Source organism: Pipistrellus hanaki, assembly GCF_964339955.1.
Source record: "Pipistrellus hanaki genome assembly, chromosome: 3".
Taxonomy (NCBI): Eukaryota; Metazoa; Chordata; class Mammalia; order Chiroptera; family Vespertilionidae; genus Pipistrellus; species Pipistrellus hanaki.
This window is the reverse complement of record NC_140505.1, coordinates 144941441-144962333: the sequence shown is the minus strand read 5'-3', so window position 1 is coordinate 144962333 and position 20893 is coordinate 144941441. Positions and strand designations below refer to the sequence as shown.

Sequence of the window (20893 nt, the reverse complement as noted above, 5' to 3'; positions counted from 1 at the left end):
AACAAAGATAAAAATTATGAACAACAAATACGTAGCTATCAACAAGTGAATCTAAAAACCAAGGAAATTAAAAAAAAAATCTGATGAACAATAGTAACTGTTGAATATAATAGAATCAGAGGTATGGAAGGGGAGTGAACTGATGATTCTTGGGGAAAAGGGGAGAGGGGGGCGTGGGAAGAGACTGAACATAAACTGTGCACCTATGGATGAGGACAACGGGGAGTGGGGAAAGGACAGAGGGTGGGGTGGGAACCTGGTGGAGGAGAGCAATGGTGGGGGGGGGGAGGAACATTTGTAATAATATGAACAATAAAAACATATTTAAAAAATAAGTAAATAAATAAATAAATAAATAAAATTTAAAAAAAGAAGCATTAAGAATTAAGGTATCTTAACCTGACCGGTTTGGCTCAGTGGATAGAGCATCGGCCTGTGGACTGAAGGGTCCCAGGTTCAATTCCAGTCAAGAGCATGTACCTTGGTTACGGACGCATCCCTAGTGGGGGCTGTGCAGGAAGCAGCTGGTCCATGTTTCTCTCTCATTGATGTTTCTAACTCTCTATCCCTCTCCCTTTCTCTATGTAAGAAAATCAATAAAAATATATATTTTTTAAATTACGGTATCTCAAGAAACCTTTGACAAAACAGCCAGAAAGCCTGCTGCATGGGAGTACATTTTTGACAATATTATCTCCGATAAGGGTTTTATCTCCAAACTTTACAAGGAACTCATAACAAAAGTAAGATAAATAATCCAATCAAAAAATGGGCCGAAACTGGTTTGGCTCAGTGGATATAGCATCGGCTGGGGGGTTCCGGGTTCGGTTCCGGTCAAGTGCATGTACCTGGGTCCTGGGCACATCCCTAGTCGGGGGTGTGCAGGAGGCAGCTGATCCAATGGTTCTCTCTCACTGATGTTTCTAATTATCTCTCTCTCTTCCTCTGTGTAAAAAAAATCAATAAAATATATTTTTTTAAATGGGCAAAGGACCTAAATAGACACTTTTTGAAAGAGGACATACGGAATGCCAAGAGACATATGAAAACATGCTCAAAGTCACTAATCATCTGAGAGATGAAAATAAAAATGACAATGAGGTCAGAATGGCTATCATCAGCAAGTCAACCAACAACAAGTGCTGGAGAGGATTTGGAGAAAAAGGAACCCTCGTGCACTGCTGGTGGGAATGCAGACTGGTGCAGCCACTGTGGAAGACAGTATGGAGTTTCCTCAAAAAATTAAAAATTTAATTCCTATTTGACCTAGTAATTCCACTTCTAGGAATATATCCCAAGACATCAGAAACACCAATCAGAAAGGATATATGCATCTCTATGTTCATAGCAGCACAATTTAATAGCTGAGATTAGAAAACATGCTAAGTACCCATCAACAGATGGGTGGATCAAAAAACTATGGTACATCTTCACAATGGAACACTATGCTGATATAAAAAAAAGAAGGAACTTTTGCCATTTGCAACAGCATGGATGGACCTGGAGAGCATATGCTAAGTGAAATAAACCAGTGGGAGAAAGATAAATACCACATGACCTCCCTCATTTATGGATAATAAAGAACATTATAAATTGATGAACCAAAAGATAGATATAGAGACAGTAAAGCAACAAGCAGACTGTCAAATTACAGCAGGTAGGGTAGGGAGATCTGGGGGAGATAATAGATCAACCGAAGGACTTGTATACATGCATATAAGTACAACCAATGGACACAAAACTCTGGGGAGGGAGAGTGTGTATGGGGAGGGGGGGTCAAGCAATGTTAAAATATGCACACAGATAATAATTTAATAAAAAATGTAAAAGAAAAAATAAAATAAAATAAAAGAAGCACCCTGCCACATATGACTTAGAGATAAAACTCATTAACGTCCCCTTTCACTTATAATGAGGCCGGATACAGAACATTTAATCATTAGTTATGTCTCAATAAAGATGAACTGTGCTCTTTGCCTCCACTTATCAATCACAATAAAAGTCTTACAAGTAAACTTAAAAAAAGAATGCACATAATCTCCTTTGTCTTGGTCTTGACTTGTAGTAAAACTTCCTGGTTTTGGGGGGGTTTTGCTGTAGAAAATAAACATGCTGTATTGGCTCGGGGTCACTGTCCCTGTCCCTGTCCATGTCAGAGGGCAGTGGCCCCACCGACCCAAGCTTTTTCCTTCTAACTCTGTGTCTGTCTCTCTTTTTTTTTTCATTTTCTCAATCCCCAGCCACCCCTACTCAGGAACTGGACGGCTCTCTAGCTTCGATGGATGAGGAAAAGAGAAAAATATTTATTGGCGGGGGGGGGGGGGGGGGGGGGGGATCTACAGTTGGTGATTTCCCAGGTTCTGCCTTCTTTCATTGCCCTTTTAAAGATCTCCATTCATTCTTGATGCTTATATCAGTGAGTTGGAGATGAGGATACAAGAAGCTAGTTCTATGAAGGTGAATTTTTTCTCCAGGCAAGATTTTTGCATTCAGAAAAGCCAGCTCTGAATGAAGGGGGTATCTGATCATGGTAATATGGACCCTTCATTAAGATATGGATAACTGAAAGTAGTAGATAGATAAATCTACTAACCAAATTTTGTTTTTTCACTGCTATATACCTACCTAGAGTCTAGACTAGTGTCTGACAGGTTATAAATCTTGATAAATATTTCTTTTTTTTAAATCCTCACCTGAGGATACGTTTATTGATTTTTTTAGAGAAAGGGGAAGGGACAGAAACATTGATATGAGAAAGAAACATTGATCAGTTGCCTCCTGTACATGTCCCAACCGGTAATCAAATCCACAACCTAGGTATATGCACTGACTTAAAATCAAACCTGTAACCTTTTTGGTGTACAGGATGATGCTCCAACCAACTGAGCCACCCAGCCACGGTGATAAATGTTTCTTAAATTAAGGTCATGGCACATTTTTATACAAAAACTAGAAGCCCAGTGCATGAATTTGTGCATGGGGCTGGCCATCAGGGCTGGGCCTAATGGAGGCCATTGGGGCTGGGCAGGCTGGGGGGGAGGGGCTACTGTTGGGCAGGGGAGGGACAATCGGTGCCCCCATCAGGCCAGTTGGCCACTGCAGTGTAAGTCATTGCAACCTGTCCTTCTGGTGTTCTTGTCACTTGGTGTGTGTGTGTGTGTGTGTGTGTGTGTGTGTGTGTGTGTGTGTATACACTTAAAATATATATAAAACTTAATACCAAATATACATATATATATATCTTTCACTTCCTTAAAATTCACAGATACCTCAGGAATAAAGCTAAAATTTAAACAAAATTTTTAAGCACAAGTTGGATATTTTTATTACTATTATCATAAACTCTAAGTCAGTAAACACTGGCTTTCCTTTCTACCTAGAAAAAAACTCTTTTTCTTCCCTTTCTTATCTATTATCTCCCTCAGGCTCTTTACACAATCCAAGACCTAGGCAGCCATATTTTATTCTCAGCCACTGCCTCAAAATGAGTAACTTCATTTTTTCTAGTTGGAATGGAGTAGGGATCAAAAATTGCATGCCTGGTATAGGGCTTAAATACTATAGGCACTCCATAAATATTAGTTGAAAAATGGGTTAAGTAAATAATACTGAAAAGAATGCAAGAGGGAGCAGAGCATAACACCAAGTGGGGAACATTTGCAGACCATTCATCTAAGGTGGCAAGGACTGAGGCTGGCAGATTGAGAAAGGAGAGCTAGTGAGATGGTAATAAGAAGCATTAAGAGCCGAAGCCGGTTTGGCTCAGTGGTAGAGCGTCGCTCTGCAGACTGAAAGGTCCCAGGTGCGATTCCGGTCAAGGGCATGTACCTTGGTTGCGGGCACATCCCTAGTGGGGGGTGTGCAGGCGGCAGCTGATCCAATGGTTCTCTCTCACTGATGTTTCTAATTATCTCTCTCTCTTCCTCTGTGTAAAAAAAATCAATAAAATAAATTTTTTTAAATGGGCAAAGGACCTAAATAGACACTTTTTGAAAGAGGACATACGGAATGCCAAGAAACATATGAAAACATGCTCAAAGTCACTAATCATCTGAGAGATGAAAATAAAAATGACAATGAGGTCAGAATGGCTATCATCAGCAAGTCAACCAACAACAAGTGCTGGAGAGGATTTGGAGAAAAAGGAACCCTCGTGCACTGCTGGTGGGAATGCAGACTGGTGCAGCCACTGTGGAAGACAGTATGGAGTTTCCTCAAAAAATTAAAAATTTAATTCCTATTTGACCTAGTAATTCCACTTCTAGGAATATATCCCAAGACATCAGAAACACCAATCAGAAAGGATATATGCATCTCTATGTTCATAGCAGCACAATTTAATAGCTAAGATTAGAAAACATGCTAAGTACCCATCAACAGATGGGTGAATCAAAAAACTATGGTACATCTACACAATGGAACACTATGCTGATATAAAAAAAAGAAGGAACTTTTGCCATTTGCAACAGCATGGATGGACCTGGAGAGCATATGCTAAGTGAAATAAGCCAGTGGGAGAAAGATAAATACCACATGACCTCCCTCATTTATGGATAATAAAGAACATTATAAACTGATGAACCAAAAGATAGATATAGAGAAAGTAAAGCAACAAGCAGACTGTCAAATTACAGCAGGTAGGGTAGGGAGATCTGGGGGAGATAATAGATCAACCGAAGGACTTGTATACATGCATATAAGTACAACCAATGGACACAAAACTCTGGGGAGGGAGAGTGTGTATGGGGAGGGGGGTCAAGCAATGTTAAAATATGCACACAGATAATAATTTAATTAAAAAAATGTAAAAGAAAAAATAAAATAAAATAAAAGAAGCACCCTGCCACATATGACTTAGAGATAAAACTCATTAACGTCCCTTTTCACTTACAATGAGGCCGGATACAGAACATTTAATCATTAGTTATGTCTCAATAAAGATGAACTGTGCTCTTTGCCTCCACTTATCAATCACAATAAAAGTCTTACAAGTAAGCCTTAAAAAAAGAATGCACATAATCTCCTTTGTCTTGACTTTTAGTAAAACTTCCTGGTTTTGGGGGGGGTTTTGCTGTAGAAAATAAACATGCTGTATTGGCTCGGGGTCACTGTCCCTGTCCCTGTCCATGTCAGAGGGCAGTGGCCCCACCGGCCCAAGCTTTTTCCTTCTAACTCTGTGTCTGTCTCTCTTTTTTTTTTTTTTTTTTTTCATTTTCTCAATCCCCAGCCGCCCCTACTCAGGAACTGGACGGCTCTCTAGCTTCGATGGACGAGAAAAAGAAAAATATTTAGGGGGCAAGGGGATCTACAGTTGGTGATTTCCCAGGTTCTGCCTTCTTTCATTGCCCTTTTAAAGATCTCCATTCATTCTTGATGCTTATATCAGTGAGTTGGAGATGAGGATACAAGAAGCTAGTTCTAGGAAGGGAGGATTTTGCATTCAGAAAAGCCAGCTCTGAATGAAGGGGGTATCTGATCATGGTAATATGGACCCTTCATTAAGATATGGATAACTAAAAGCAGTGGATAGATAACTCTACTAACCAAATTTTGTTTTTTCACTGCTATATACCTACCTAGAGTCTAGACCAGTATCTGACAGGTTATAAATCTTGATAAATATTTGTTTGTTTTTTAAATCCTCACCTGAGGATACATTTATTGATTTTTTTTAGAGAAAGGGGAAGGGAGAAACATTGATATGAGAAAGAAACATTGATCAGTTGCCTCCTGTACATGCCCCAACCGGTAATCAAATCTACAACCTGACTAGGAATCAAACCTGTAACCTTTTTGGTGTACAGGATGATGCTCCAGCCAACTGAGCCACCCAGCCAGGGTGATAAATGTTTCTTAAATTAAGGTCAAGGCACATTTTTATACAAAAACTAGAGGCCCAGTGCATGAATTTGTGCATGGGGCTGGCCATCAGGGCTGGGCCTAATGGAGGCCATTGGGGCTGGGCAGGCTGGGGGGGAGGGGCTACTGTTGGGCAGGGGAGGGCCAATCGGTGCCCCCATCAGGCCAGTTGGCCACTGCAGTGTAAGTCATTGCAACCAGTTGTTCTGGTGTTCTTGTCACTTTGTGTGTGTGTGTTTGTGTGTGTGTGTGTGTGTGTGTGTGTATATATATATATATATATATATATATATATATATTTAAAATATATATATATATATATTTAAAATATATATATATATATAAAACTTAATACCAAATATATATATATCTTTCACTTCCTTTAAATTCACAGATACCTCAGGAAAAAAGCTAAAATTTAAACAAAATTTTAAGCTCAAGTTGGATATTTTTATTACTATTATCATAAACTCTAAGTCAGTAAACACTGGCTTTCCTTTCTACCTAGAAAAAAAAAAAAAAACTCTTATTCTTCCCTTTCTTATCTGTTATCTCCCTCAGGCTCTTTACACAATCCAAGACCAAGGCAGCCATATTTCAGTCTCAGCTACTGCCTCAAAGAAAATACATAACTATTTCCATGCAGGTCACCATTTCCGCATGCAAGTCCTTCCACTCACTCTTTCGCCTGACAAGGTAAAACATTGTCAGTTTCTTCCAGCAAGGGCCATCCTAGTCTGTTACTCAGGAAAACCAACCCCCGCCCTGACCCGGTGCTGGCTTCCTTCTGGCCTAGATCCGTCCTCAGCTTTCATGCGGAAGGGCCTGGGCCCTGTGTTTCTGTAGCACGTTTCCTTCTTCAGTGGTCAGGCAGCCACTTCACTGTCTGCCTCCATGATCTTGAAGGGGCCTGACCTGGTGTTATGTTAATACATGATGTTAAACTATCAAATATATTAATACGTGATGTTAAACTAACAAGTTATCTATAAAATTGTACTGTAGTTTCCTCCTGCTTCCAAGAGATTAAAGTAGGTCTTAACCCATGCCAGAGTAGAAAGACTGCTAACCTAGTCCTTAACCCACTCCAATGCTGCAAGGACAAAGCATAGCATACGCACATTCACCAGGGGGTTCATTGTGAGAACCAGCTGCATATTAAGTAAGTTCATGTTGGCTTTAGGAATGATAAAGTGTTGGATAAAGAGTGGTTTTAGTTGTAGCTATTCTTACGTCCAACCCCATAAGAAATAGGCCATTAAATGTGAGTGAAACACCTGTGTGTGTCCCTGGTGGACCAGACATCTAACTGGAGCAACTGCAGCTGCTCCATTTGGTTGCAAACTGCGTCTCGTCCCCAGGGAGGCTCTTCCTCAAGCCGCACAAGGGAAGGGAGGTAGAAAAGCAGTGGAGTCCATAGCAGCACATACAGAATAGGGATGACAGACTTCTGTGAGCAGAAGTGAGGAGAAGCCAGTAACATGGAGCCTCCTCAGGAGAGAAGCAGCAAGTCCAGAATTGGCCCTGGCAGAAGAATCTAGTCCAACTATAATATTGGTTTCCCATCTTTATTTCATAGCACCTGAAATTTGACAAGCCATGCATATTTATATGTCTATTTATATGTCTACCAAAGTCACTGCTAAAATAGGTAAAGAAGACAAGCTCTATAAAACCTTCTTCTTAAAAAATTAATAAATATAATGGGACTACATCAAAATAAAAAGCTTTTTTACAGCAAAAGAAACCATCAACAAAACAAGAAAGCCCACTGTGTGGGAGAACATATCTGCAAATGTTACCACTGATAAAAGTTTACTCTCCAACATCTACAGACAGCTTATACAACTAAATAAAAGGAAGATGAATGATCCAATTAAAAAATGGGCAATGGACCTAAATAGAATATTTTCAAAAGAAGACAGAAGGAAGGCCAAAAGGCACATGGAAACATGCTCAAAGTCACTAATTATGCGAGAGATGCAAATCAAAACAACAATGCGGTACCATCTCACACCTGTCAGAAAGGCCAACTTCAAAAAATCAACAAACGACAAGTGTTGGTGAGGTTGCGGAGAAAAAGGAACCCTCGTGCACTGCTGGTGGGAATGCAGACTGGTGCAACCACTGTGAAGAACAGTGTGGAGTTTCCTCAAAAAACTCCCATTTGACCCAGTAATCCCCCTCCTAGGAATATATCCCAAGAAACTAGAAACACCAATCAGAAAGGATATATGCACCCCTATGTTCATAGCAGCACAATCTATAATAGCCAGAATTTGGAAACAACCTAGGTGCCCGTCAGCAGATGATTGGATCAAAGAACGTTGGTACATCTACACAATGGAATACTATGCTGCCATAAAAAAGAAGGAAATCTCATAATTTTCAGCAACCTGGATGGAATTGGAGAACATCATGCTGAGTGAAATAAGCCAGGCAATGAAAGGAAAACACCACATGACCTCACTCATTTATGGATAATAAAGAACATTATAAACTGATGAACCAAAAGATAGATATAGAGACAGTAAAGCAACAAGCAGACTGTCAAATTACAGCAGGTAGGGTAGGGAGATCTGGGGGAGATAATAGATCAACAGAAGGACTTGTATACATGCATATAAGTACAACCAATGGACACAAAACTCTGGGGAGGGAGAGTATGTATGGGGGGAGGGCAATGTTAAAATGTGTACACAGATGATAATTTAATTTAAAAAAATGTAAAAGAAAAAAGAAAAGAAAAGAAGCACCCTGCCCCATACGACTTAGAGATAAAACTCATTAACATCCCTTTTCACTTATAATGAGGCCGGATACAGAACATTTAATCATTAGTTATGTCTCAATAAAGATGAACTATGCTCTTTGCCTCCACTGATCAATCACAATAAAAGTCTTACAAGTAAGTATGCTCTGGTTTCTCTTCAGACCGCATAAATCTTTCACCTTTTTAAAAGTCTTACAAGTAAACCCCCCCTCCAAAAAAAATGCACATAATCTCCTTTGTCTTGAAACTTTAAGTAAAACTTCCTGGTTTTGGTGGGGTTTTTTGCTGTATAAAGTAAACATGCTGTATTGGCTCAGGGTCAGTGTTCCTGTCCCTGTCCATGTCAGAGGACAGTGGCCCCACCGGCCCGAGCTTTTTCCTTCTAACTCTGTGTCTGTCTCTCTTTTTTTTTTTTTTCTTTTTCTTTTTCATTATCTCAATCCCCAGCCACCCCTACTCAGGAACTGGACGGCTCTCTAGCTTCGATGGATGAGAAAAAGAGAAAAATATTTATTGGGGGGGTGGGGGATCTACAGTTGGTGATTTCCCAGGTTCTGCCTTCTTTCATTGCCCTTTTAAAGATCTCCATTCATTCTTGATGCTTATATCAGTGAGTTGGAGATGAGGATACAAGAAGCTAGTTCTATGAAGGTGAACTTTTTCCCCAGGCAGGATTTTTGCATTCAGAAAAGCCAGCTCTGAATGGAGGGGGTATCTGATCATGGTAATATGGACTCTTCATTAAGATATGGATAACTAAAAGTAGTGGATAGATAACTCTACTAACCAAATTTTGTTTTTTCACTGCTATATACCTACCTAGAGTCTAGACCAGTGTCTGACAGGTTATAAATCTTGATAAATATTTGTTTTTTAAATCCTCACCTGAGGATACGTTTATTGATTTTTTTAGAGAAAGGGGAAGGGACAGAAACATTGATATGAGAAACAAACATTGATCAGTTGCCTCCTGTACATGTCCCAACCGGTAATCAAATCCATAACCTGACTGGGAATCAAACCTGTAACCTTTTTGGTGTACAGGATGATGCTCCAGCCAACTGAGCCACCCAGCCAGGGTGATAAATGTTTCTTAAATTAAGGTCATGGCACATTTATATACAAAAACTGGAGGCCCAGTGCATGAATTTGTGCATGGGGCTGGCCATCAGGGCTGGGCCTAATGGAGGCCATTGGGGCTGGGCAGGCTGGGGGGGAGGGGCTACTGTTGGGCAGGGGAGGGTCAATCGGTGCCCCCATCAGGCCAGTTGGCCACTGCAGTGTAAGTCATTGCAACCTGTCGTTCTGGTGTTCTTGTCACTTGGTGTGTGTGTGTGTGTGTGTGTGTGTGTGTGTGTGTGTATATATATATATATATATATATATATACTTAAAATATATATAAATTTAATACCAAATATATATATATATATACTTAAAATATATATAAATTTAATACCAAATATATATATATACTTAAAATATATATAAATTTAATACCAAATATATATATATACTTAAAATATATATAAATTTAATACCAAATATATATATATATATATACTTAAAATATATATAAATTTAATACCAATTATATATATATATATATATACTTAAAATATATATAAATTTAATACCAAATATATATATATATATACTTAAAATATATATAAATTTAATACCAAATATATATATATATATATATATATATATATATATATATATATATAATCTTTCACTTCCTTTAAGTTCACAGATACCTCAGGAAAAAAGCTAAAATTTAAACAAATTTTTAAGCACAAGTTGGATATTTTTATTACTATTATCATAAACTCTAAGTCAGTAAACACTGGCTTTCCTTTCTACCTAGAAAAAAACTCTTTTTCATCTCTTCCTTATCTATTATCTCCCCCAGGCTCTTTACACAATCCAAGACCTAGGCAGCCATATTTTATTCTCAGCTACTGCCTCAAAATGAGGTAACTTCATTTTTTTCTAGTTAGAATGGAGTAGGAATCAAAAATTGTATGCCTGATATAGGGCTTAAATATTATAGGCACTCCATAAATATTAGTTGAAAAATGGGTTAAGTAAATAATACTGAAAAGAATGCAAGAGGGAGCAGAGCATAACACCAAGTGGGGAGCATTTGCAGACCATTCATCTAAGGTGGCAAGGACTGAGGTTCGCAGATTGAGAAAGGAGGGCTAGTGAGATGGTAATAAGAAGCATTAAGAATTAAGGTATCTTAACCTGACCGGCTTGGCTCAGTGGATAGAGCATCGGCCTGTGGACTGAAGGGTCCCAGGTTCGATTCCAGTCAAGAGCATGTACCTTGGTTGTGGGCGCATCCCTAGTTGGGGGTATGCAGGAAGCACCTGGTCCACGTTTCTCTCTCATTGATGTTTCTAACTCTTTATCCCTCTCCCTTTCTCTATGTAAGAAAATCAATAAAAACATTTTTTTTAAATTAAGGTATCTCAAGAAACCTTTGACAAAACAACAAGAAAGCCCACTGCATGGGAGTACATTTTTGCCAATATTATCTCCTATAAGGGTTTTATCTCCAAACTTTACAAGGAACTCATAACAAAAGTAAGATAAATAATCCAATCAAAAATGGGCCGAAACTGGTTTGGCTCAGTGGATATAGAATCGGCTGGGGGGTTCCGGGTTCGGTTCCGGTCAAGTGCATGTACCTTGGTTGTGGGCACATTCCTAGTGGGGGGTGTGCTGGAGGCAGCTGATCCAATAGTTCTCTCTCATCGATGTTTCTAATTATCTCTCTCCCTTCCTCTGTGAAAAAAAATCAATAAAATATATATTTTTTAAATGGGCAAAGGACCTAAATAGACACTTTTTGAAAGAGTACATACAGAATGCCAAGAGACATATGAAAACATGCTCAAAGTCACTAATCATCTGAGAGATGAAAATAACAATGACAATGAGGTCAGGATGGCTATCATCAACAAGTCAACCACCAACAAGTGCTGGAGAGGATTCGGAGAAAAAGGAACCCTCGTGCACTGCTGGTGGGAATGCAGACTGGTGCAGCCACTGTGGAAGACAGTATGGAGTTTCCTCAAAAAATTAAAAATTTAACTCCTATTTAACCCAGTAATCCCACTTCTAGGAATATATCCCAAGACATCAGAAACACCAATTAGAAAGGATATATGCATCTCTATGTTCATAGCAGCACAATTTAATAGCTAAGATTAGAAAACATGCTAAGTGCCCATCAACAGATGAGTGGATCAAAAAATTGTGGTACATCTACATAATGGAATACTATGCTGCCATAAAAAAAGAAGAAACTTTTGCCATTTGCAACAGCATGGATGGACCTGGAGAGCATATGCTAAGTGAAATAAGCCAGAGGGAGAAAGATAAATACCACATGATCTCACTCATTTATGGATAATAAAGAACATTATAAACTGATGAACCAAAAGATAGATATAAAGACAGCAAAGCAACAAGCAAACTGTCAAATTACAGCAGGTAGGGTAGGGAGATCTGGGGGAGATAATAGATCAACCGAAGGACTTGTATACATGCATATAAGTACAACCAATGGAAATAAAACTCTGGGGAGGAAGAGTCTGTATGGGGGGGGGGGGGTCAAGCAATGTTAAAATATGCACACAGATAATAATTTAATAAAAAAATGTAAAAGAAAAAATAAAATAAAATAAAGTAAAAAAAAATAAAAGAAGCACCTTGCCCCATATTACTTAGAGATAAAACTCATTAAGGTCCCTTTTCACTTATAATGAGGCCCGATACAGAACATTTAATCATTATTTATGTCTCAATAAAGATAAACTGTGCTCTTTGCCTCCACTGGTCAATCACAATAAAAGTCTTACAAGTAAACCTTAAAAAAAGAATGCAACTCTGGTTTCTCTTCAGATCGCATAAATCTTTCGCCGTTTACTAAAAAAAGAATGCACATAATCTCCTTTGTCTTGACTTTTAGTAAAACTTCCTGGTTTTGGGGGGGTTTTTGCTGTAGAAAATAAACATGCTGTATTGGCTCGGGGTCACTGTCCCTGTCCCTGTCCATGTCAGAGGACAATGGCCCTACCGGCCCAAGCTTTTTCCTTCTAACTCTGTGTCTGTCTCTTTTTCTTTTTTTTTTTCTTTTCATTTTCTCAATCCCCAGCCGCCCCTACTCAGGAACTGGACGGCTCTCTAGCTTCGATGGACGAGAAAAAGAGAAAAATATTTAGGGGGGCGGGGGGGGGGGATCTGCAGTTGGTGATTTCCCAGGTTCTGCCTTCTTTCATTGCCCTTTTAAAGATCTCCATTCATTCTTGATGCTTATACCAGTGAGTTGGAGATGAGGATACAAGAAGCTAGTTCTATGAAGGTGAATTTTTTCCCCAGGCAGGATTTTTGCATTCAGAAAAGCCAGCTCTGAATGAAGGGGGTATCTGATCATGGTAATATGGACCCTTCATTAAGATATGGATAACTGAAAGTAGTAGATAGATAACTCTACTAACCAAATTTTGTTTTTTCACTGCTATATTCCTACCTAGAGTCTAGACCAGTGTCTTACAAGTTATAAATCATGACCAGGTTGGCAAGAGAGGGCAGTTAGGGACAACCAAGGGAGGGCAATTGGGGGCGACCAGGCCAGCAGGGGAAGGCAGTTGGTGGCAACCAGACTGGCAGAGGACGGTAGTTCGGGGTGACCAGGCCTGCAAGAGAGGGCAGTTGGGGCATATCAGGCCAGCTGGGAGTGACCAAGCCACCAGGGGAGCAGTTAGGCAGGGGAGTGGTTAGGGTGCAATTAGGCTGGCAAGTCGAAGCAGTTAGGGGCAATCCGGCAAGCAAGTGAGCAGTTATGAGCCAGCAGTCCCGGATTGTGAGAGGGATGTCTGACCCCTAACCAGCAGTCAGACATCCCCCAAGAGGCCCCAGATTTGAGAGGGTGCAGGCCAGGCTCTCCTTCCCTCCCCCAAACTGTGCACAGATTTCATGCACCAGGCCTCTAGTGTGATATAAATGACAGAGAATTCAAAATGCAACAAAATGTGAAACGATACAGACAGGCAAAGTTCCACAAAGCATATAGGACAACCTCCTTTGGGGACATTCCAACAAAGTACAAGCCTTGAAAATCACACTTCTTTCTCTTATCATCTCCTTCTTTCCCCATGCCACCCCCACCTCTTACCACCCTGCACTGGCCCAAATCTAGGACTGCCTGCTTCCCCATTGAAACTTTATGGTACCATTCTTGGTTACATTCCCTTCCTTGAAATTCACACTGGCAAGATCAGCTTGGGTAATTAGCCTTGGCAGCCAAGTCTTTCTTCCTGGCACAGATGCCAGCACAACTGTTCACTCAGAGACACCTTTGTGTCTACAAGGTATAAGAGACAAGAGTACTCTGGACATACCAGTTCTTGGGTTGCACTAGCTGCAAAAATGAGCGCAATTCTGATCATCTCTCTCTTCAGCTGCTTCTTTGCGGCTTACAATGCCAAAGGCTTCTCCAAATGTCAGATGGCCCACCAGCTGAAGGCTCATGGAATGAAAGGCTACTATGGCTATAGCTTGGCAGACTGTGAGTATGAAGTATTCATTCATCGCCCCAAGTGCCCTCTCTTGCAGGCCCGGTCACCCCCTACTGCCCTCCCCTGCTGGTCTGGTCACCCCCAACTGCCCTTCCCTTTCTGTCTCTGTTCAAAGCGGCCCTCTTCCCCAACCCAGCAAACTTTTCCCAAACCAGCTTTCTCCCACTACCCTGTCTGTTCTTCTTGTCTCTATCTCCTCTGTCTTATAATTCCTATTTGGTTCTCCTTTTCTCTCTTTCTACCAGGAGTTATCCTATCATATATTTTCTTTAGCTTCTCCCCCAAATCACCTTCCCACCCAATGGCTTGGAATATTTCCTTGGACATACACAAAACCTAACCTACCTACTTTTAGTTTTGCAGCCATCATCTTTGCTTTCCCCTGCATTCTTTTTAGTCCAAGTCATTGTAGCACAATAGGTGTTGCCTCCCACCCTCTCCTCTACCAAAAATAACCTACATCTGCTGGGTTTGTCTAAGGTTGTTCTATTAGTGTCACAAGGGAGTTAAATGGGGATCATGAGAATAGAAGGCGAGGCAATGAAAAGGATTAAGAATCATCACATTGGTAGGTACACATGAAACTATTTTACCTTCTCTTGAATAGCTTCAATTTTCTCCATGCCAAACCTTTTCTATCTTATTACCCCCAAATGTAGTCTGTCTAGAATTCCTTCCTAGGATTCTCCTCCACTACTTCTCTACCTCTTCTCTTGCATATATCTTGGGATATAGAGCAAAAGTGCATATACATGACAAGAATCGGATATTTGGCTGGAAGGTGAGGCTGGAAAGGTTAGATTGTGGAACAGACCGTGATTAATGATTGGGCATTCCAAATATATAACGAATTGTTATTACATGCTTACCATGGCCTCATTATTGCTTAAGCCTGGGGATACACCTGGATTACAAATGACCTCTAACATTGAGGGTCTCATAGTCTTTGCATTTCAGTCTTTTTTTTTAATATATAAATATATTTTAGTATTGATTTTTTTTACAGAGAGGACGGGAGAAGGATAGAGAGTCAGAAACATCGATGAGAGAGAAACATTGATCAGTTGCCTCCTGCACACACCCCCGCTGGGGATGTGCCCACAACCAAGATACATGCCCTTTACCAGAATTGAACCTGGGGCCTTTCAGTCCGCAGGCCGATGCTTTATCCATTGTGCCAAATCGGTTTAGGCTGCATTTCAGTCTTAATGGACTTTTCTTTCTGGTAGCTCTAGTAAAGCACAAGTTGAATCTTATTATGGAGATCTCTTTTTTATCCACACCTTTTGCTCTCTCTAACACAGGGGTCTGCATGGCCGAGTATGCGAGTAACCTCAACACCCTGGCTTCTTACGGAGTATACTCCGATGGCAGTCGTGACTATGGGATCTTCCAGCTGAACAACCAGAGGTGGTGCCAAGACAATAACTATCCCTCAAAAAACGGCTGCAACATAAAGTGCAGCGGTAAGGACACTATCCCCTCTGAGGGCCGGGTGGAGCGGGGGAAGATCAAATAAGTGCCAAATTCAATGCACTACTCCCTCACCCCTGACCCTCAGCATGCACTGTGGGAGCTGAGTACACAAAATAAAAGGGCCCTGAGTAGTCCTCACCCTAAAACAGGATTCCACAGAGACCCTTCTGCTGAAAAGCGGGGAGGGAGATACACTGACCCTTGACTAAGCCTCGCCTTCATGAGTCCCCATCTCTCAAGATATGCTACCCCATTCCCGACAGGACACCTCTGCACCACCATTTCACAAATGCACATAGCACCCGGGACACACTAAGCAGATGCCTGAAGCAACGTCTCTCTCTGGTCCACCAAGTCCTGGATGCCTTCTGGAGAGAACAGGACCAAAAAACCCAGATTCTTAGCAAAGGCACCAGATCCCGGCAAAATGAAAGGCAGACCCTCTGAAGGGCTCCAGAGATAAAGGGTTTCTGAATCTCAAGTTTCCTTTGGGACTCTTTAAAAAATGATTAATTATGAAAACAGGAAAAGGGATTTTTCTCTCTCTCTGCACTCATCCACTTTTCCTTTCAGATCTTGTGGATGATGACATCAGTGATGACATCAACTGTGTCAAGAAGATTGTGAGCAAATCCAACGGGATGCCTGCTTGGTAAGGAGACTGTGAAGGGCAGAGACCTGCCCCTCTGCCGAGGATGGGCCCGCACTGTGCCTAGGATGCTGATGTGAGCAGCATCTCTGTGGTAGGGTTTTCCCTGGGCTTTGTAAGGAGTCGAGACTGTTCTGCTGAGGTGAAATGAGGCAGAATAATATTGTGATGTTTCCACCCCAGGTATCCCTGCAGCACCCACTCTTGTGCCTCAGGTGGGCATGCCTTCAATGCCTAGGACGCTCCCACAGCATAAACAGACTCCAGCCTGCAGGCCCTGCATTCCCTCTCCATCGAGCCCTTGCAGACTTCTGACTCTGCCTTTGATCTATGTCTTATTTCTCTATCCTTAGGATGCCCTGGGAAAAGAACTGCAAAAATAAGGATTTATCCAAATACCTGGCCAAATGTCCGCCGTGAGACTGTCCTTGGTCGTGGCTCATGGAGAAGGTGGCCCAGAAGGCAGGGCAATTCTTCAAGGTCCTAGGGAGCTCTGAATGTTCCCCCATCTTTGCATCCAAAATAAAAAATTACTGAAATTCAGCTGTCTTTCAAGTAGCGATGTTTAAAGGCTCGGTCATGATGGAGATTTGCTACATGGAAATCCTGTTCTCTCCAAGCCCACCATATCTCCTCTGGAAAGATACTTGAGGGAAAATCCTTGCCTGAGAAATGGGCTACCCATCCAAGCGAACTGACAGCTGAGTATAACATTCTAGATGCCAGCTTCTTTGAAATTCATTTAGTAGAGGTGGCTAATCTTTTTTTTTTTAATATATTTTATTGATTTTTTTTACAGAGAGGAAGGGAGAGAGATAGAGAGCTAGAAACGTCGATGAGAGAGAAACATCGGCCAGCTGCCTCTTGCACACCCCCTACCGGGGATGTGCCCGCAACCAATGTACATGCCCTTGACTGGAATCGAACCTGGGACCTTTCAGTCCGCAGACCTGACGCTCTACCACTGAGCCAAACCGGCTTCGGCAGAGGTGGCTGATCTTATTCTCCATAACCATGAAGGGAAGTTCAAGATAAAACAGAAGAGAATTGTGGGAGAGATTTGGTTTAGACATGGGAAAGAATTGGCAGAACATCAGGATGATTATGTTGGCTAGGGTAAATGACTAAGCTACTATAATAGAGTCCCAAAAATATGATGCTCTCACAAAATAGCCCAAGATCGATAGAAAAGCTCCCTTGTCCCACACAAGACATTCAGAAACCCAGATTTTTTCCCCCTGCATCTCCACCGTACTCTGCAGTGGTGCACCTCCAAGTGCACCTCCAAGTGTGGTCTGAGGACTAGCAGTATGAGCTTCACTTGGGAGCTAGAAATGCAAATTCTTGAGTCCACTGCAGACCTACTGAATTCTAGTTTTAACCTCTGTTTTATTGAACTCCCTGGGTGATTCTTATGCAGAGAAACATTTGAGAAGCACTGCCCTGGGGTAATACCTTTACCTACTTGAACAAAGCTGGATTGAAAGCACTTCCTACTCCAAATTTCAGGAAGAAGAATAAGTGTGGAGAAACACATATGCTATGTTTTAAGGCCTAGAAAAGGCACATGTCACTTCCATTTATAGAATTTAATCACATGCCATTCCTAGCTGCAAGGGGGCCTGGAAAACATAGTACCTACATAAATACTACTTTTGTTCTACTGCAGTGGACAATTAGCAATTTCTGCCATAGTAACTAATAAATCACTTAATAAAGTAAATCATAATCACATTCCAGTAATGTGTTTCAAATATTCAGTCTGATTCATGGGATATAACCATATAAGAGCATTTTTTTTATTTTTTATTTTTTTTGTCCCATCATACCTTTGCATTTATTCTGTGGGGTGGGTTCCTCTCTTGCCTCTGGATTAAAAATTCAGGCAACTACCATGGCTTCTCCAGTCACCCTCAGATCATGAAAGTACATGAACTCTGCCTCAGGAAGCCATCCCTCTTCTCTCCAGCTCTTTTCTTGAACTCTCCCACATCTTTTATAAACTGACAGTGGAATATCAACTAAAGATGCAAAAGTATATTTCTCTACTCTCCTTTTGTAAATATGTGTGGTCTTCCATTTCGCTTTGAAATGTGGCATGTATTGTCTTAAGGCCTCAGCTGACACTAAAACAAAGAGTCTCCCATTTAATCTCCTATATAATATCTTTTAACCGTTTACAAAGTATTTTGGAGACTGCTTATTTGGCCACACTCTGTGTTATGGAAAGCAGGACCCTGAGGTCTCATTCTCTGATTGCCTCTGCCATGGCCTTGCTGCTCCTGCGGTCGCCGGCTCTCAGAATGGATAACCCCACTCCTGCGGCTGTTGCTACAGCTGCTGGCTGGACCCCATTCCTTGTCTGATTGGCATCACCATGGCTGAGCCCCAGGTGAAGATTCCTAGGTAGGAGAAGAAGGGAACAGAGGAACAGGAAGGTACAGCGAGGAGGAAATAGAGAGGCCAGCTTGTGTCCTGGCACCAGTATAACACAGCTCCTTATCAGGGCTCATCCTTCCCCAGTTTCTCTTGGAGCAAGTTCTCTGTCCCTCCACTTCCCAAGAGGCGGCAAGGTAAGTCCTCACAACGACCCAAGAACCCTGTGGCTTCCTGAGGTAGAGTGAATTACGCCTTCATCTGTCACGTGATCTTCCAGAGCACTGCAGTGGACAGGGACTATTTCCCCACCACATGGATGTTGAAATTGGCCATGGAACTTGCTTTGCCAATGGAATGTTAGCCCGTGTGACAGAGCAGACGCTAAAAATGTGCTTGCATAGTCTCCTTTGGCATCTTGTGCTCCAGTTATTGTCAGAAGAGAGCATGCCCCGGCTAGCCCCTGCACCTCCACCCCCTGGGCTCCAGAATGAAACATATGGAGCAGATTCGAACCCTGTCTAAGTCCTGGCTGCTAAAGTAGATCCTCCCACCCATTTAGTGGACCGACAATCCACCAGACCCAGGAGCACGTACCAGGTTCAATCCCTGTTGGGGAGCATGTGGGAGGCAACCAATCAATGTGTCCCTCTCACATCAATGTTTCTCTGTCTTTCCCCCCTCCCTTCCACTCTCTCTAAAAATCAGTGGAAAATGTCCTCAAATGAGTACAACACACACACACAAAAAGGAGAACAAACTATTGATACAAACAATAATATGGTTGAAGCTCAAAATAATTATACTGAATGAAAGCCAGGCAAAAAAAAAAAAAAAAAAAAAAAATAGAGTACATACTGTATAATTCCATTTATATAAAACTTTAGAAAATACAAACTAATCTACATACAGCAAAGAAGGCAGATCAGTGTTGTTTGGTGTGGTTTAGTGTTTGGGCATTGTCCTATGAACCAGTTTGATTCCCAGTCAGAGCACATATCCAAGTTGCAAGCTTGATCCCAGTGGGGGGAGGGGGGGTGCAATGTGCAGGAAGCAGCCAACCAATGATTCTCTCTCATCATTGATGTTTCCATCTCTCTCTCCCTCTTCCTTCCTCTATGAAATCAATAAAAATATTTCTTTAAAAAAAAGGAATGTGGGGGTAGCAGGAATGGGAAGGAGACACTTCACAGGAATACAAGGGAAGTTTCCATAGTACTAAAGATGCTTACTATATTGAGGTTTCATGAATTTATACATAATCAAAATCTACAGGGGACTCTTTCTGCCTCCCCACGTGGGAGTCTGTGCTGTGAGATTCTTTCCTCCTCTCCACGTGGGAGTCCGAACTTGTTCTTCAATAAATTTCCACCTTTGCTATAAAAAAAAATCTACAAAATTGCGTACTTTAAATATGTACAAAATATTGTACATCAATTAAGCCTCAATAAAGCTGTTTAAAAAAATAAGACTGGTAAGGGTCAACCATAAGCAAAACAACAATATAAATCACTATAAACTACACTCTCCTAAAAGGAAAGTTCAACTAAAATTTAGAGTTATATCCAATGCATGTGAGATAAATGCATTATAAGAATACAGACTAGTTTAGGGCACCAAGTAAAGGGTTCTTGCATGAGCTCTGACACTAATTACTTGGTGTTAATCGGTTGAATTTTGACCTCCCAGAAAAATACGTTGATGTCATAACTCTCAGAATGTGAGCTAATTTGGAAGTTGGGTCATTGGAGATGTAATTAGTTGACGTTATGACGTTGCAAGCGAAGGAATACCAAAAATTCCTGATAAACCTTCAGAAGCTAGGAAGAATCAAGGAAGGAATTCTTCCCTTCAGGTTTTAAAGGGAGCGTGGCCCTGCAGACATGAACGTAGTGATTACGTATGACCACCGGAAGGCACTAGAGAGACAGTGTGAGCTTCCTTTTCAATAGTGAAGAGGTGAAAATGGAAAGGGGAGGGAAAAGGGAAGAAAGCAGTCAAGTGGAAGTGTAGAGAAGGAACAGAACCCATGATGGATGGAAGTCTTTGGGACTAGCCCAACTTCATCAGCACTTTTCTATCCATTTCTTACCAACTTTATAGTCATTCTAATTCACGACACTATCTCATCTCACCTGAAAGACTACAATACCTTTTAATTGTCTC

At 41.1% G+C, this 20893-nt stretch overlaps 1 protein-coding gene across 1 annotated transcript; it reads left to right on the top strand.

Moving 5' to 3' along the window:
• Positions 1 to 14744: 14744 nt before the first annotated feature.
• Positions 14745 to 16900, top strand: LOC311620662 (lysozyme C, milk isozyme-like). Its single transcript, XM_084880211.1, has 4 exons — positions 14745 to 14794; positions 15531 to 15692; positions 16276 to 16354; positions 16705 to 16900. The coding sequence occupies exons 1-4, from the start codon at positions 14746 to 14748 to the stop codon at positions 16769 to 16771; spliced, it is 357 nt and encodes a 118-aa protein (XP_084736337.1). The 5' UTR covers position 14745; the 3' UTR covers positions 16772 to 16900.
• Positions 16901 to 20893: the final 3993 nt, after the last annotated feature.

Coding starts and splice junctions, on each gene's coding strand:
- LOC311620662 (XM_084880211.1), top strand. CDS start 14,746: ATGAGAATAGAAGGCGAGGCAATGAAAAGGATTAAGAATCATCACATT. Junction 14,795..15,530: donor GATTAAGAATCATCACATTG/GTAGGTACACAT, acceptor TCTCTAACACAG/GGGTCTGCATGGCCGAGTAT. Junction 15,693..16,275: donor CTGCAACATAAAGTGCAGCG/GTAAGGACACTA, acceptor TTTTCCTTTCAG/ATCTTGTGGATGATGACATC.